The sequence below is a fragment of the Vidua chalybeata genome, chromosome 1, assembly GCF_026979565.1.
Source record: "Vidua chalybeata isolate OUT-0048 chromosome 1, bVidCha1 merged haplotype, whole genome shotgun sequence".
In the NCBI taxonomy this organism is placed as follows: domain Eukaryota; kingdom Metazoa; phylum Chordata; class Aves; order Passeriformes; family Viduidae; genus Vidua; species Vidua chalybeata.
In genome coordinates, this window is record NC_071530.1 from 138,980,935 (window position 1) to 138,998,662 (window position 17,728).

The following is a 17,728-nucleotide window of genomic DNA, read 5'->3' on the forward strand; positions in this document are numbered from 1 at the left end:
AAGCCAGGAAAACGCCCCGGCTCCGAGAGAGATATTCGACGGAGAGCAGCGGTACAGGGCGGCCCCAAACCGGCGCGACAGAGCCCCGGCCCCGCCTGCCGCTGCCGCCCGCCGGCTGTGACGGCGCCGGGCGCCGGGAAGCGCTTCCGCCTGCAGATCCGGGGCACGGGGTGAGTGCGGCGGGGCCGGCGGGGCCGGGGCGGCTGCAGCGCGGAGCGGAGCCGGGCCCGGGCAGGAGCGCCGGTCGGGGAACGCTGCGTGCCGGGGCACCGCTTCGCCCCGGGAGCCGGAGCGTCAGCGGAGGGAGGAGTGGTCGGGCAGGCACAGGTCCCGGAGCCCAGGGCTGCGGTTCTGCCTGCTGGAGCTGGGCAAAACCTCTGTCGTGTTCCCCTTGGGACGGATCGGGGCAGGGGCGCGCCCAATGACCGCTCTGACGGGAGGGAGGTGCGTGAGGGGCATCCCCAGTTCCACCGCCCGGCAAAGCTTCGGTGGGTCAGGGAGCGGTGTCCAAGGGGTGCTGCCCTGAGCCGGCCTCATCTGTTGGACAGAGCCGCGTACGGGGAAAAGGAGTGGGATAGCCACCCTGCAGAAGTTTGCTAGGATAGAGTCAAACAAGTATTTGATAGTTCCATCATCACTTCTTTATGCAGCTTGCCGTAGTGTGACGGGTCAAGGCCAGGAGATGTCGACCCCCCCTCTGGCCGGGGCAGGGATGCCGCCGGGCGCTTTCTCCGGGACGCAGGCTCAGGCTGCCAGGGAGGTGAACACGGCTTCCCTCTGCCGCATCGGCCAGGAGACCGTGCAGGACATTGTCTTTCGAACCATGGAAATCTTCCAGCTACTGAGGAACATGCAGGTGAGAAACAACTATTTATACACTCAACTTGCCATGTTTTTATCACCGACTGCCAGTATATATAGGCTCAGGAGATGCCTTAGGATGTTCAGAAAACTCCATCAAACTGCTCTGAAAAGGAGGACTGGTTGAAGAAGTGAGTACTACTCTTAATATATTTGCTTAGTCCTGTACATTAAGTGAAATTCAGAAATGCTGAATTGTCATTGCCCTCCCAATAAAAAAACTCTCAATACGCTTAGTAACTGTGTTTTTTTATGTACAGTGATGTCTGTTCATATGTCGGTTATGTTTCTCTGTTTATGTTAACATATGGGGAGTAAATTTAGAGGAATTTTCATTGATCTTTTTCTGTAATATTTTCCACCTACAACTTTTTTTTGTTAGGAAAAACAACATAATCCTTATTTGTGTCTATACTGAGAAAACATACAAACTTCTGTTGTGTTTTCTCTGTGGAAAGTACAAGATAAATAAATTCCCACTCCTGTATTTTCATTACTCTTGTGTCACTGAATTGAGTGGCCTGGGGTTGAGACACAAAATCTCAACCCCAATCACAACGGTGTCATATTTAGGCATCGTGAAGACACTCACTGAAAAGTCAGAGGGATTGACAATGACCAAAGTGTAGAATACATGAGGGTGTTTGACTGCAGTGATTGAGCACATAAAATATGTAATTTTGCTAGTAAAGAAAATTAAAATTTCAGTGATTACTGTAAGAAAAGTGTGATTGTCTTATTTTAAAATACAGAGAAACCTGTCTGATATCTTTCTTTATTTCATGTGACAGAAACTTTAATATTTTTCATGTTTTGGTTCTCTAAGTTACCAAATGGTGTTACTTATCATACTGCAACATACCAAGACAGACTGGCAAAGCTGCAGGAACATCTCCGTCAGCTATCAATACTCTTCAGAAAACTGAGATTAGTCTATGACAAATGTAATGAAAACTGTGCTGGGCTTGATCCTATTCCCATAGAAGTAAGTATCTTTATTTTTGTATAAATTGTAAATCAGAATAACCACTCTGGATAGCAAATCATCCATCCTCCTCAGTTGCAGGAGACTCATAACAAGTTTTAATGATACTGGAATTATTCAGTGGACTGAATTCTGTTTATTAATTAGTTTGTTGAAAGATTGTGAAACTTAGTGTCTAGTTGATACGGTGGTCTATCATAAGTTGGACTTGGTCTCAGAGGTCTTTTCCAGCCTAATTGATCCTGTGATTCTGTGAAAAGATCAGGGCAAATTTTTTACAAGAAGTGGGAAAAAGTGGGAAAAAGCCTGCTTCAAGCTCTCACCTGTCAACCTGGCTCCTGAGTAATAAGTATTATTTACTTTCTCTGGCCAATAGTCTGTGCCTCCATAGTTGCCTCACTCAGTCACTCAGCTATTCCTAACCTGCTGGCCAGTATGAACCAAACCTAAATGTGCAGTGGTGATAGAAAAGTTCCAACATAAAACTTCCAGGGAGGCCAAAGTTTTTCTTAATAATACTGCTGTTATTCATAAAATCTTAAATGTCATCTTCCTCATAAGTTGTTTCTGATTTCTAGTAATACTTGTAAACCCTGAGTTTTGTTACAATTTGAGTTGATCTTGCTCTATATTAACCAGAACTTTGACATTCTTTAATTACTGACCTCTGGATTCTGAGGCAACTTTATTAATGGACTTTTGATTGTCCATTGAATGTTAATCATACAGGCATTATATTTGAAGCGTGAGTCTCTTAACTGAATAGGAGTAAAGAAAGGAAGAAGTCCATTCTGTACAGTCCATTCTAGACTACTGTTTCAGTTAACAGTTGCTGACTTTTGACAAGGGTTTAATAAATATGTATCTGGAAACCTGACAGCAAGCAGGGGAATAAGTTCATTTTCCCATTTAAGAAAATAAAACCTGTTTTCACGGTGTGTTGAACTTGTGTGCAATAACCAAGTACTTGTGTCCTCTTTAAAAGCTTTTCATGTGTCCTGTTTTCCCATAACAGTGGAATGATGTGGCGTTCGGTTGGTTTTTTTCTATAACTTTTCACATTTTTTTCCCATTATCAGGATGGAAAAGAATCTCCATAGAGAAAATAAGTAGTCAGTGCAGGCTTTTTTAATGCAAGGTTTCACTGATAACTTAGTCACAGCAGAATTTTTTATTGATAGTTGGGGTATTTTTTTTTGAATCTTCTTAGTCTTTTCCTCTCTGAACTTAGTAGATGTCTGCCTCCTCATGTTTTTATTGGTTAGAGTGAATGACAGTGGCACACCATTCCTCTTGGATCAGTTTTCTTAAATTCTTCTTCCAGTAGTTCAGTAATAGTCTCAATTGTATTATTTAGTGGCTGATACTGTAACCACGTCTTTACAGAATAGCAACAAAACTTTTTTTTTTCTTTGCACAATCAAGAGAAGTCCATACCTACTAGTATTGCTTATTCAATTTTTATTGATATAAATATTTTCATAATTTTGGTAATCTGTAATAGGTATTACTAACTTTCTGTTAACCATCATAGGAAAGCATGAGATAATTGTGAAGGAGATCTGCCTACAAAGATTAAATTTCCTGCTTTTTTTTTTTTTTTTTGTGTATTAGGTATAGTTCAGCTTTTCTTGGTAGGTTTGGTTTTTGTTTTGTTTTTTTTTTTTATCTATCACCTTTTCTGGAAGATAAGGAAGTTTTAAAGAAATGTTCTACTTTGAGTGCTACTTTATTTTTCCATCAGAGAGATTTTTTTCCAAGGGCAAATAGCAGCCCTACTACTTCTTTATAGTCTGCAAATGTAATAACTGGTTAACATTTGCAACTTTTTCATGGCAGAGTTAAGTGTGGTAGCTTTTGTCCATTTTGCTAAGCTTTATAAGAATGGCTGCAAAAAATTTTGTATAGAAGGAAATTACATTTTTAGTGTGTTAAATCAAAATAAGTTTTCCGTCAGAGTGCTGGAGGCACTGAACACTTTGTAATATTGCACCCCAACCTAAGTAAGAAGTTAATACGCACTTGATGGGCAGCTTGCTCCCAGGCTTTTAAACTAATGCCTCCTTGCTCATTTTATCAGTATTAGTCTTCCATTTGTCTGTAGTGTGTTTGTGAACACAGATGTAATTTTGCATAGTTCAGGACAGAAAAGTCAGTGTCAGACTATGGACTTCGTGGATGTATTATTTTTAAGAAATTGTTAGTAGCTTGGGAGAGTTCTGATACAGAAGCAAGTATTTGTTTTGTATCTAGTGTATTTCTTTTTGATTTATTTTTTTAGGAAGGAAACATATAATAGTATCTATTTAGAAATTCTACATCAAGGAATTTTGGCTTTGTTGAAGCTTACAGAAAAGACAGTGCACTATGGTCTTCTCCAGCCTAAACCAAACTATGATTCTGTGTGTCTGAGGAGATCACAGTGAGAAATACTTACAGAAAAACTAATTTTAGGTAACTTTGGGCCCGGTCTTAAGAGTAGCTAAACAGAGGCTCATTAGAATAGGAAGACATAACTAGAGTATTAGCCAAGTAGCTATGTAAAGCCAGTTATATTTATGTCCAGTATATCACTAAAATGACTTAGCATAATGATAACTTTATGTTTGTGGTTTTATTTCTTAGTGTGGAATAATAAATTTTAAAATCCCAGTCTGTAGAATTTGAAACTACAAGGATTATCTATGTCAAACCTCTTAAAATGGAAAGACTGGCTTCTGCCTTCAGCTACAAAATTTCTTTGGTCTAGGCTTGGTAATGTGTGAGATTGTGTCTTTTCGAAACACATTGTTTTTCTGGAGAAGCAACTGAGATCATTGCCAGGCCTTTAGGTTTGAGGTGGCAAGCAGGCTTGTCTTTGCTTTCTCTTGGGCAGTTAGAACCTGTGGAGAAAATGGTAGTACTGTATGTATTTCCTGGATTTGATTTTTTCTTTTTTTTCTTTTCTTTTTTTCCTTTTTTTTTTCTTTTTTCTTTTTTTTTTCTCTAAAGCTGATGTGTCTTGTCTTCACAGCAACTTATTCCATATGTTGAAGAAGATGGCTCCAAGCATGATGATCGTGGTGCTGCAAGTCAGCTTCGTTTTGCTAGTGAAGAGAGAAGGGAAATCATGGAAGTAAATAAGGTAACAAAGTTGAAATTAATTTGCATAAACTGAGAAATGTCATTTTCACATTACGAAGCCTAAATTTCTAGATTGCTGTACTAAATATGGAATGTGTGATGACTGCTATCAAAACTGGAGATAAATACTTTTTTTAATAAATATTTCAGTATTGACTTTTTAGTTAAACAACTAGTTTTAGCTGTACCTCTGCCAGTAGAGTTTCCTAACAATTGGGTTTCCTAACAATTCTAACTTGTGTCTCTTTTAAAACAGACATATATTCTTATGAATGCAGTGCGTTATGTTTATGTGTAACCCACTAGATACTGACAGTACAAACTGAACTAAGGTGCCCGTTGAACTGATTTATCTTCAAAACTTACCTTAGGTGTAAAAGTGTTTACACCAGAATAAATAATAGATAGATAATATTTACACCAGATGTGTAAATATTATTACAATTATGTGAATTGGTAAAGAATTTTCAAGTCTACCTTCTGGATTTTGACAGTTTGAGGAAGACTGTTCCTTTTGTAAAGAGGAACATTTATTGAATCTTGGCACGTTCAGAAAAAAATGTACTATGAATTATAAATGTTAAATGAGTTTAAATGTTAAATTTTCAGTTTGAGTGGCATTGTGCAGCTGGGTACAATTACTGAAGAGGGATTCAAATCTAAAAAAAAATTATGCTGTAATAAAAGCTAATGTAATACAGAGATTAAAAATACATAGTTTTACCAGACCACAATTTTGAGCATTGCTTCTTCAATCTGTAAAGTACAAATATAGGATTAAATAAATATTTCTATAGCTCTAATGTCTGCAAATGCTCAGTAAAAAGGAGTTATAATCTACAAAAATAACTGAACAAAATAAATAAATAAATAGATAAAATGTTTATTTATGGGAGGAATAATTGATGAAATTTGGGCTTTTAAAATATTTCCAATGTTTTAATTTGTCTTCCCCAATCATACATGTATTGAATTTTTCATAACCCATTTATTTAGAAAAGTGCGTGTGTATTATACAGGAGAAAATGAGGACTTTGTGAATTTAGAGAAATGCAGTTGTCAGCTCTCTTGTTGTAATCTTTCTCTTCACTGCTGATGTAGCAGGGTTGAATATTTTATATTGTATGTAGTGTTGTACTGTGAATTAATGCACATTTATTTGCAATCTTTAGGTATTAATAAGCTTAACTGTCCATATTTGCTGTGGTTTTAATAGTTCTGTGACATGGTTTTGCCCTTGTTGTTGTACTTGGATGCTAATGTGATTTTAAACCTCCTTGGTGTGATCTTGTGAAAATAATTTCATAAATTTTTATGAAGTGTTCTGAACCTTAAAAAGGTTGATGGTGTCACAGGACCATTGGTAGCAAACTGGTAATTAAGAATGCATTGAAATTTTCACATAAATATAGGGTGAAATCCTGTATTTATACTTAAATGCCTAGACCTAATTTCCAGATTTTCCACAGTAAACCTTCACAAGATAGTTGAACTTTCTCTAGTATTCTTGTGGACAAATACTTAGTAACTGCAGCAAAAGAAAGTTAAGCTTCTTGTTTTTTGAAAGTTCACTGATTTTTTCTTTTGTCTTCCTCTAGTTGTATAAGCACATTTACAACCATTTTCAAAGTTCAAATTTTAATACATTACAGACTAGGTAATGCTTTTATGACTAGAAATATATAAATTATTCTTTTATTTTTTGCAAAGTAAAAGCACTAGAATCAGATAATTGGTCTAATTTATAACATTGGCTGCTGGCTGCAAGGAGGGCTTGCTCTGGTTCTTAGCTGGCACACCTTACAGCTCTTCACTCCTCTCTAGTCTGTAATGTCCACGTCCAACTCAATTTGATGAATTAATTTTAGGGAAATTTCAGTAATATAAATTGTTGACAAAAATACTGTGACAGGCAAACCAACATGGTAGTTAAAGAAGCTTTTTATAATCTTGACCAAATCTTTTCTTCCTTCAGCTCCTTGTACTGTTCTCACCTAATCCTTTCTGCTGTGATAGGCATTATTTTTTTCAGTCTTACATGTTATTGGTACTAAAAAATCACTGTTGTAATAACCCAAGACTTTGACACTATTGTGATATTTGAATTGGTTCTTACACCTGCCATGGGTCTCTTAATTTTGCCCTTCTTGTCATGATATCCCAGCCAGTCTGATTTCTTTAGTGGCTCGGGATGTATATAAAAGACACTAACTGCCCCACTGTGTGGAGCACTGCCAAAACTAGTAGTAGCTCTCATAAACTTTGTGGCTCATATATTCTCACATCAAAATGTCCTCATTCCATGAACCACTGACTTGAAAAATAGCAGCTTTCCTTTGCTACTGCAGGTGTCTGGGAAGGGAGCATCCTCAGGAGGAGGAAGGGACCATCAGGTACTTCCTATGCTCACCATCTCATTCATGGGGCAGGAGAACCTGCTGATGTAACAGAGTTCCTAAAAACTGCAGGAGCTTTTTGTGTTGGTCTATTGTGACACCTTTTGGTCTTACATAGTTATTCTGCTGTATTAGAGCTACCTTTTAGGTCAGAAAGTTTAATGTGCTGACCTTGGCTATGCAAGTACTTGTCTGTTAATTTAAAATATAGATTTGTTTACAAGGCAATAAATTTCTGTCCTAGCAATTCAGTAATAATTAGCAACTGTAGGTTTAAATAAAACCTATTAAGCTTTATAGCACAAGGGAGTTTTGCCCACAATAAGAAGCTTCTGCCATTATTACAAAACAAACCATTTCGTGAGCACTGGCTACCTCTATCTCTTGTCTTAAGCAATTCTTTCCTGCAGTTTCCAAAAATGTAGCTTATTCTTTTTTATCTGTATATGCTTTCTGGGCTTGTAAATTGTTGAGGTGGTTGAATTTTTGGAATAGATTACTGTTCCAGAATCAGTTTAGCACTTGAATAGATCTTTTAGTACATGTCTTGATCCAGTTTTCATTGAAATTAATCTATTTGCAGCAAGTGGAAGATGTTACCAAGATTTCCTCTCTTCAGTTCATGTTTTTCAAGTGTTCAATGTTCTGTCTATTACGTTTTTTACCTTTTAAGTATAGAATCATCAATATTATTTTCAAGGTAGGCTCACCCTCAGTCTGTGGTCTTGTAGTACATTTGGCAGGTCTTGAAACAGAAATACCAAATCAAAAATTGAGAATTATGTAATCTGTTTTGCTGCCCTGTCAATGGTTTTCTTTACTGCTCACTTTTAGAAATTGTGCAAGTACAGCTTAGGCTTCATTCATGCTGTAGGTCTGGTTTCAATGAAGCACATAGGAAAACCATCACGTATTTAGTAGTGTAAGTACATTTGGGTGAAAATAAAGCAAAATAGCATTTGGACATTCCAGGTAGCCGTTTAGATAATAATCTTATTTAATGTTCTTAACTAGTGTTTGTTAAGTGTTTAACACTGATCTTGCTAAGAGAGGAAAAGACAATCTACATGACAGACTTTTAAGTTAAGCTTAAGTAACAAGTTTAGCGCTGGGCTTTTTTTGATAGCACAAACACTGTGCCTTGCAGCTGATGCAAGTCAGTTTACCTAAATTCCTTTTAAACTGCCTTTCACACTATTTGCATGTATTGTAATTGGTTTTATATTTGTAGAGTCCTTTTTTGCCCAAAATATGAGTGCGCACAAAGGAACGCTTTGGCAAGAGGGGAAGAATTCTTTACTTGGACACCTTCTGGGCAGATTAATCTGCACTAGGGACAATTCCATGATTTTTGAATACCCAAACTGACTCTCTTCAATGGTAGAATCAGAGGAATTTAGGCTCAGTAGGAGGTCTGGAGATTATCTGGTTCAGCCCCCAGCCCAAGACAGTCCAATCAGCAAAGTTAAATCCAGCTGCTTCAACTCATGTCCATGCTCCAGCATTTCAAATACCTATAAGGATTGAAAATCTGTCTTTTGTGGGCCCTTCTTAATGGTTGACTTTTACTGTGAAATTTTTCCTAATTTTACATTGGAATTTTCTTTGTCATAACTTGTATATTCACTGCCCCTCATTCTTCTGCTGTGTATACTCAAGAAGAGTCCAGTTTTGTCTTTTCTGAGCTTCACTATGTGGCTGAAGACAGCACTGTGATCCTGTCCTCTGGTCTTCTCTGCTTGAGATTGAACAAACACACCTTTAATCATTGTGGTGGCCATCCACTAGGTATTATCCAGTATGACAGAGCCTTGTATTGATCCCCAAATTGGACAGTCATTCTCCAGAGCCAGAGTATGAGAGGTACTCACCTGACCTGAGAGGTACACTCTAGCTAATACAGGGCAGAGTGCAGTTTGTCTTCCTTGTTGCAAAAAAAGATCTGCTGATGACTCATGTTAAATTTGTTAGAGAGTATCTAAAAGGACCTCAGATCCTTTTCTGCAAATTTCATTTCTATTCAGTCACCCATATGCCTGTGCTGTTGTATGAGTTTATACTGTGTGCAGATGTAGGATGTTGCTTTAATTGAAGTTTCTGAGATAGGTGTTGGCTTGCCTTTCCTACCTGCTGAGGTCCCTCTTAATCTGATATCCCACCACTGAGTATATTTTTCACTCTCCCCAGTTTGGCATTCTCCACCAATTTGATAGCTTTGATATGGTCATTAAGTGCAGATTAGTCATTAATGAGGATATTAAGAATATCCACCTTAGTATCAAACCTGAGAAACTTGAAGAGTGACCAGCTAGCACTTGATCTTAATACTGATGATCCCAGCTTTTAGAATCCCATAGTCCAGCCAGTTTTCCATCAACCCAGTAATTTACCTAGCCAAACCACATCTCTCCAATTTGCTCAAAGGCAATGAGAGGCTGTGTCAAAAGCCTGACTAATGAATGATTTTACCTTATGAAAGTGAAGAAAATCTCCTGTTCTCCCCTTGCCACACAGCCAGTCATTTCTCGATAGAAAGCTGTCATGTTGGTCAGGCACAAGGCATCTGTAGGAAATCCAGTATGACTGTTCCCAGTCACCTTATCATTATGTGTCTGGATAGGACTTTCTGAAGGATTTGCTGAACAGTCTTCCTGGAGCCAAGAGTTAGGCTGAGTAGCGTGTAGTTTTCTGGATCCCCCTCCTTGTCTTTCTTGCAAATGAGTTGAAATGTTTCCTTTTTCATCAGGAGCATATCCCGCCTCTCCAGTAGAAAATGAAGTAAGGTGGTCTTGTCAAAAACCAACTTTCTCAACATTCAGATGTATTTTTATTCCAGATAATGAATTATTTCCTTTTCAGTTTTGTATAAAATGTTGCACACAAAATTTTTCACATTGCATCCATATCAAAACCATATCACGCTTACAAAGTTGAGAAAAGTTAGGAAACAGTGAGCATAAAGCTGCCTGTAAAATCCCACTTGTCCCCTTTTGTTCCCATATAGATGTATATTATACAACCTGTATTGCATTATCGCCTTTGGTTCCTCTTCCCTCCTTCCCACTTTCTGTTCTGGAAGAGTTCTTAGGGCTTTTCTGCTTTTGTGGCAGACTAGGCACTATTTAGATCAGATCAGTATGGTAGTAAATAAGATTATAAAAATCCTGGTTTGTGTATTGCGTGACTGGCATTAAACTATTGAGTAAACAGGGAATTTGGGAATGAGAAGGATTTATTGTGTGTAGTGAGTAACTAACTAAGGCAGCTCTTGGGAGGTGAATTTTTTTTTCTCGGCCACAAATTATCTGTGGTGATTGTTGATTCTTCCCCTTATGGCTTGTGGTAGCTTTGAATATGTGGGAAGCTGTTAAAATATAAAGTTTAGAGATGAACATGAATCTTAAATATCTTTGGATAAAGTTGGCAGTACTGGAGTTTTATCTGTAGTGTTCATGTGACTGAGTTTGCCATCTGACGATCATAGATGAACTGACGATCATAGATGTGTAGGATTTTCATATAAAGACTGGGGATATAACACTGAGAAATGTGGTAGAGAACCACCTTGAGGAATGAATAATTCCATTACAAGCTACAGAGTTTAGATGATACTCAGTAAATAAGACCTCAGACCTCATTGCCAAACGATAAATAATTGGTATGAAGCAAACATCCATCTATTTCAATGAAGGTGCTTATTCCTCTCAGAACAGCAGATCAGTGGATAAATAAAATCCTATCTGGGTCAATAGGTGAGAAGTATTGCACTTGCAGCAAAGCACAGGCTGTCAGTGATGTTTCTGTTTGTTTCAAGAACACACGATTACACATGCAGAAGGAGCATTTTCCTTTCAGCTGTCAGGTGAGGTGCAAGGCAGAAAACTCAGTCTCACATTTCTGCTAAGTGTAGAACAGTTATGCCTGTAATGACATCAGGAAAAGCTGTAGATACTGGACAGTGAGTGTGTTAATATTTAATTGCACAGCAGTTACTGTATTAGTGATGAATATTTTTTTTGCCCCTTTGGAAAAACACTATAAGTAGATTGATATATGCATTTATTATGATGGAAAATGAGCCTTGGTATCAGTTGAGGAGCCATAAGTTAAGACACTACTTGGCAGCTTTAAGAGAGTTTGAGCAAAGTGTTGAGGGCACTTTTTCCATCATATTTTTTTCCAGCTATGTTCATATAATATATGCTATATGCATATAACATTGTGATAGTCTCTTAACTACCAAAGGAAAAACTACCAAAGGAACCAAGCAAGAAACTTAACTACCAAAGGAAAAAAGCAGATTTTTCCACCTTCATACTTCAGAGATTTCATTATGAAGGATTCATTTTAAATAAGAACAGTATAAATGTCACATTCCTATTACAAACATTGTGTTTCTGTAGGAATTTCTTGGGCTTGGCTTACCTGGAAACATGGAGGCCACTGTCACCTTTATAAGGCTTTCAAGAATCGCTTCCTACAGCAGTTGAGTGGTCAGAAGGAGTAACATGAGTATTGTGTCCAGCTCTGGGCTCCTCAGCGCAGGAAAGACATGGACCTGTTGGAGTGGGCTCAGAGGAGAGCTACAAAAATTATCAGAGGGATGGAACACTTCTTCTATGAGGAAGGCAGAGAGTTGGTTGAGGCTGTTCAGTCTGAAGGAGAGAAGACACCAGGGACATCTTAAAGAAGTCTTTCAGTACCTAAAGGGGGCTTATAAGAAAGATGAGAACAAACTTTTTAGCAGGGCCTGATGTGATAGGACAAGGGTTAATGGCTTTAAACTAAAAGAAGACCAATTTTGATGAACTATAAGGGAGACATTTTTTAGGGTGAGGGTGGTAAAGCACTTGTCCTGAGAGGTGGTAGATGCCCCATCCCTGGGAACATTCACAGTCAGGTTGGACGGAGCTCTGAGCAACCTGATTTAGTTGAAGATGTCCCTGCTCATTGCAGAGTTGGATTAGATGATCTTTAAAGGTCCCTTCCAACCCAAACTGTTCCATGATCCTATACTCCTGGGAAAGAATGTGATCCAAGTTCTCTGTAGTAGACTCTTAATCAACAAAGTAAATGTAATTTTTTAAAATTTTGCTAAGATTTATGCAAGTAAAGGTACTGTGGTTATTAATATTTTAATGTTACACTGAGACATTGAGATGTCCTTCTGGTCTGTACTGTTGTAGATCTTGAACAGAGCAGGTAAAAACCATAGCTGGCACAGCACTCAGGAGAATGGTCTTTAATATAAGATTTTCAAGATGGAAACAGATCTTTGCTTGTTTTTTTCCTTAAGCAGAAGAAGAGCCTGTACAACTTAGACAAGTATTGTTGATGTTTTTAGAAGCACCACTTGGAATATGATCTTACTCTTCCATAGTGTTTACATTATTTTCTTTGCCTGAATAAGGGATTTCTAACAAATGGGTTGAGTGCAGCATAATAACTCACAGTGATGTTTTAGTTTTAAAATTTGAAGGATACATGAGCTTAAAATGAGGAGAGAGACAAGAACACTGTGCAAAGGAAGGTTCTGATACATCTCTGGTCGTAAGTTGTGAATTGGTCTGGACAGCACTGATTTCTAATGAAATGCAAGAGAAAAAAAATGACTTCTGGTAAAAAAAATTATTTCAATCAAAGTTGCAATTTCTGTGTCCTACTGAACCCAAATCTGTATGAAACATGGCATGTTCTTCATAGCAGCTTTTCTTCCTTGAAAGACAACTATTTTCTGGATGTATGTTACGGTTCTCCCACTTTGTTTCATTTATGTGGGTTTTGTGCTTCAGTAAATGTTTTCATAAATGACCTACCTGACCTAAGCTAGCTAAAGTCTCATTGGTTACTGGAAGGTGCAGTCCTTGCCAGCCCCATCACAATGGCTATAATACTTGCAAGATCAGTCAAAATGGACCCCATTGAAAATTAATATCACCAAAGAAGACCCCCTAGGGTAGGTTTTCAGTCAGATCACTTTTCTGACAAAGAGGAACTAACAGAAACAGGCCTGACAGATGTAACTTGAATTTAAGTCTCTTAAACTCATTATAAACTGCCTCATAGATTTTCCCAGTGCTATCTAAAAACAGATAAAGTCAGAAGCTGTAGCATGCATGTAGGATGAAGTACTTTTTCTTGTTTCATAAAACTGTTAATCCTGAGAAGCAGTCTAGAGTTCAACTAAGTCATTTCAACAGAAGGAGGAAAGAGTGGGAGACAACTTGCAAGCAATCTGTTCAAATGAAAATTTGTCACTGCTGCAAAAGCTGCTTAAAGATTTTGCCCATTTCCCAAGAAGGCCATTTCACCTATCTTTTCAAGGTTAGGCTTGAGTTGAGATGTTCTTACTGGCTCAGCAAAGTCTTAAGCAGAGGCCAGCACTTCCAGTGGTGCAGAACATATTAATTATGTAGTACTTTGTGGTGTAGACCACTGCCTGTCAAAGATCAGTAACAAAGATCACTGTATGCATTTCAATTAGGAGACTGTGCTCTCTGAAGTAGATTTTTTTCTCCTCTCTTTATTCTTTTAACAGCCTAGCAACCCAGGGATGGTGCTTCATCTTACATGTTTTTTCTGGCTCCAGAAAAGAAATTAGCTCTTCAGTAAAGATGAGGATCTAAAATTATCTTCAGATAAATAAACAAATTTATACTTCTTGTCCTTACAGATGCTTTGAAAACAGATGAAATCCAGTCTGAATGTTCCCCTGTCTAGCAGCGTCAAATAAAGATCAAACAATTTACAGTGTCATAATACTTTCCCAAGAAAGGAAAACAGTATTACAGAATGAGTCTTTTGGGCATAACTTACACAAAGTTCATGTGAGTAACAGTACTTAACTAGTACAATTAGACATGGATGGAGAGAGAAAACAGTCTACTTCTCAGTGGTCAATGGTTCTTATTTCTGTCTGTGACTTTAATTACCATCATCAACTGTTCAGCCTTTTTCCATTGATGAAGGTTTTGAAATACCTTGAAATGGCATGGCCTCCGTATGAGGGAGTTACAGCTTGCATTAAACTAGTAGTTTTGATTTAACAGTCACTGATTTCTCTAGGTTTGGATGCTGAGGATGGCAAACAGAATTATGTTAAAAAATGCCCCAGGCATGAACATGCTCGTTTATCTCATCCCTCTTGTGCTTTCTCAAGCATCAGGATCTTGCATTTATGACCTTTGGTAGGAAGACCCTTGAAATTCTGTCATTTCAATGCCGTGGTAACTACATGCTTCTTAGCTGTCTCTCGTCTTTAGTTAGGAGCTGAATCTCTGCTGTATGTTGTGAAGTCTTGGATCAGCAAATGGAAAAGAAAGAAAGCATTAGATAAATTCACATACTTACCTTTAAAACACTTTTTAGCCTGTCAAATGCTTGGTTAGGAATTCCATGTTAGTGCACATGAACTGTCCTGCGTATGTTTTTGTATCCTTCTTGGGAGTCTGGATTTGAGTGTTGTCTCTTCCAGTGTCCCGCAAAGTCTGTATTTAGGAGTATTTCCCTCACTATGTTCCCCATGTAATCTAACCTAATTACCATACTACTGCAGACTGTTTTTACAGATCTCAAGTGAATAGGCTTCATTTTTTTCTGTGGGCTTCTTTCCCAGCTGACCAGCTGGCAATTTAAAAATATTGTTGTGTTGACTGCATCAAAATTCAGGAGACTAATTTTCAGGATATTGCTTCATTTTCTCTCTGTTCCAGTAACTTCAGTTGTATTACTGATTTGAGTCATGCTTTTAATGTATTGCCTTTTGTGTAGTGCAAATAACAAAGTTACATCAAACCTGAAACATTTTGTTCTGTTTTGATGGAAGCAAGTCTTTCCTGTGCTTTTACTTTACTTGGAACTCCGGACTTCCCTAATGAATAAATAGTTTGATCTCTAATGTTGGAAGGCTGACATCTTATCAAATCAGAATGAAATGAAGGACAAACAGCGTACTGTTAACAACAACCTAACTTAGTTCTCAACAGCTTTGATTGGACCAGGAAAATGAATAAATGAAACAATAAATAGGGGTATTATTGTGAAACATGAAAGGTTAGGGAAATTGTGTGATGTCTTGATGCCCTGCTCTTTCTTCTGTAGAGACATAATTTCTAAGTTTTGGCTATGCAACCAAATTAAAGCTAGTTTGCTGTTCTCCTGTTCCTCCAAATGCTTTTGCAGTTTGCAGAAACGAATATATAATTGTAAAGAATTCAGCATGCTTGGGAAAACCTTTTCAAGATAGGACTCTTAAAGCATCACAGTTGACCTACATAGCAGAAGGGCTGCAAAAGTTTGATTTGTTTATACCCTTATAAACTTGTACTGTTAATGCCTCATTTTTCTCTAAACCAAATTTATAAAACACATATTCACATAAATTTACCTGCTCCCCAGACTTTTTCTTCCAGCTTAGGATGCTCTCTTTTAGACTTTTCAAAGTGAGGACTGATGCCCACAAGCCTCCAGCTTTTGAAGGTGTCAGGTGTTTTGATAAAAGGCTGCAATGTAATGAAACAGCATTCCCCCTCTTGCAGTGGTCCTTAACTTTTGAGGCTTTCTTGTAATTTTAGAATGTACTTTAAAGGGGATGTATTCTTCCACTAATAGTGCTCACTGACAACTGAGAAAAAGATTTATATAGCTTTTCATAGCACTGTAACTTTTGTTGAATTTTTGAGTGCACTATTTGAACTGATCACAAAAAAACTTCTAATAAACTCTTCCCACAGAAACTGAAACAGAAGAATCAGCAGCTGAAGCAGATCATGGATCAGTTACGAAATCTTATTTGGGACATAAATGCCATGTTGGCAATGAGGAACTGAACAAGGAAAATCAATCTTTGTAACTGAAGATACAAATCTGTTTGGATATACTTAACTTCCTTCTAAGAAGTAACATGTTTTTCCACAATTATATTGCAGTAATGTTTAAAAAGTCTCGAAGATTAAAGTGTTGGGTCATTTTCTAGTGATGTAAATGGTGTTGGGTTTGTTTTTATAGAAGATTCATTGTATAAGTTTTACCTGTGTGATTCTGCTGTACAGCCTCAGTAATTTACAGTAGTAGTTTGGATTGCTATGCAGATAGGGGGTTTTATAAATTAAGTGTTTCTAGATTTTCTTTATAATACAATTAAAAATTATAAAAACATATGTTTATATGCAGTTTTTTCTGCAGTGCAAATGCCTCTACAGAGAGGAAAACTTGCAAGACAGGAGTTACTCCAGAAAACTAGAGGGCTGAAATCATCAATCAGATACTGCAATTCTGTCTGCAGTATTTTTTATATTATCTGCAGTGCAGAGCAGAGCAATACAATCCCCTGCCTTGCCCAGCTGGTGATGCTGTGCCTAATGCCCCCAAGAACAGGGTTGGCCCTCCTGGCTCATGTTCAACTTGACATCAACCAGGACCCCCACGTCCTTTTCCACAGTGCTGCTCTCCAGCCTCTCATTCCCCAGTCTATACACACAGCTGGGGCTGCCCCATCACAGGTGCAGAATCTTTCACTTGCCCTTGTTAAACTTCACACAGTTGGAGATTGCCCAACCCTTTAATTTGTGGAGGTGTCTCTGCAGGGCCTTTCTGACCCCAAGGGAGTTGACAGCTCCTCCCAATTCAGTGTCATCCACAAACTTACTTAGTATTCCTTCCAGTCCTGTATTGAAGAGCAAAGGGCCAAGGATGGAGCCCTGCAGAACCCCACTAGTGACAGTCACCAGTCTGATGTGCCCCATTCACTGTAAGACTTTGTGCCCAACCCATCAGCCAGTTGCTTACCTGTCATGTAACTCAGTTATTCAGCTGTGTGCTGGACATTTTGTCCAGAAGGCTTCTGTGAGAGACAGTATCCAAAAGCTTTGCTGAAGTCCAAAAATACCACTTCTGCTGGCTTTCCTAGATCACCTAGGTGGGTTACCCTGTTGTAGAAGAAAATCAGGTTGATCAAGCAGGACTTGACCCTCATGAAGCCATGCTGGCTCTGAACAACTGTGACTGGTTGTGTATTTCTGTATTTATGTATGGTTGGAATACTTTGGTTTTGTTTACCAGAATGCACTGAATAAAGACCTCATTAATCTTGTCCCTATGACTATCAGTCGTAGTAAACTTTGGAGTATATGAGCAGTTCATTATTTTGAGCTAATCATAAACCTTCATCTTTCTTTGTTCTAACTTTGTTACTCCTCACAATTTTCATTTGCCCGGAAAATAATGTTGAAAATTTTTGTTATCTACAGATGCTGCCAGTGTACTGTGTGTCTCTTTCTCCAAATGAAAAGATACATAAAACAACAGTTTTAGTTTCAGTATAAATCCATAGGGCACTTCACTCTTAGTATTTGTCAGGTTGAAA

General features: G+C 38.1%; 1 protein-coding gene across 4 annotated transcripts; it reads left to right on the plus strand.

Annotated features, from left to right (window-relative positions):
- Positions 1–125: 125 nt before the first annotated feature.
- MED30 (mediator complex subunit 30) lies at positions 126–17,455 on the plus strand. Of its 4 annotated transcripts, none has more exons than XM_053945197.1 (5): positions 126–170; positions 651–856; positions 1,688–1,846; positions 4,860–4,970; positions 16,098–17,455. In XM_053945197.1, the coding sequence occupies exons 2-5, from the start codon at positions 683–685 to the stop codon at positions 16,191–16,193; spliced, it is 540 nt and encodes a 179-aa protein (XP_053801172.1). In that variant the 5' UTR covers positions 126–170; positions 651–682; the 3' UTR covers positions 16,194–17,455. The 4 variants fall into 4 exon arrangements, with proteins under 4 accessions (XP_053801172.1, XP_053801155.1, XP_053801164.1 ...); XM_053945180.1 differs by lacking the exon at positions 126–170 and adding an exon at positions 222–488; XM_053945189.1 differs by lacking the exon at positions 126–170 and adding an exon at positions 222–444.
- Positions 17,456–17,728: the final 273 nt, after the last annotated feature.

Bases quoted from the DNA above. Each gene is read 5' to 3' on its own strand.
- MED30 (XM_053945180.1), top strand. From the start codon at position 422: ATGACCGCTCTGACGGGAGGGAGGTGCGTGAGGGGCATCCCCAGTTCC. The intron at 857-1,687 runs GTGAGAAACAAC...TGGTTCTCTAAG, and splicing joins AGCTACTGAGGAACATGCAG to TTACCAAATGGTGTTACTTA. The intron at 1,847-4,859 runs GTAAGTATCTTT...TTGTCTTCACAG, and splicing joins TTGATCCTATTCCCATAGAA to CAACTTATTCCATATGTTGA.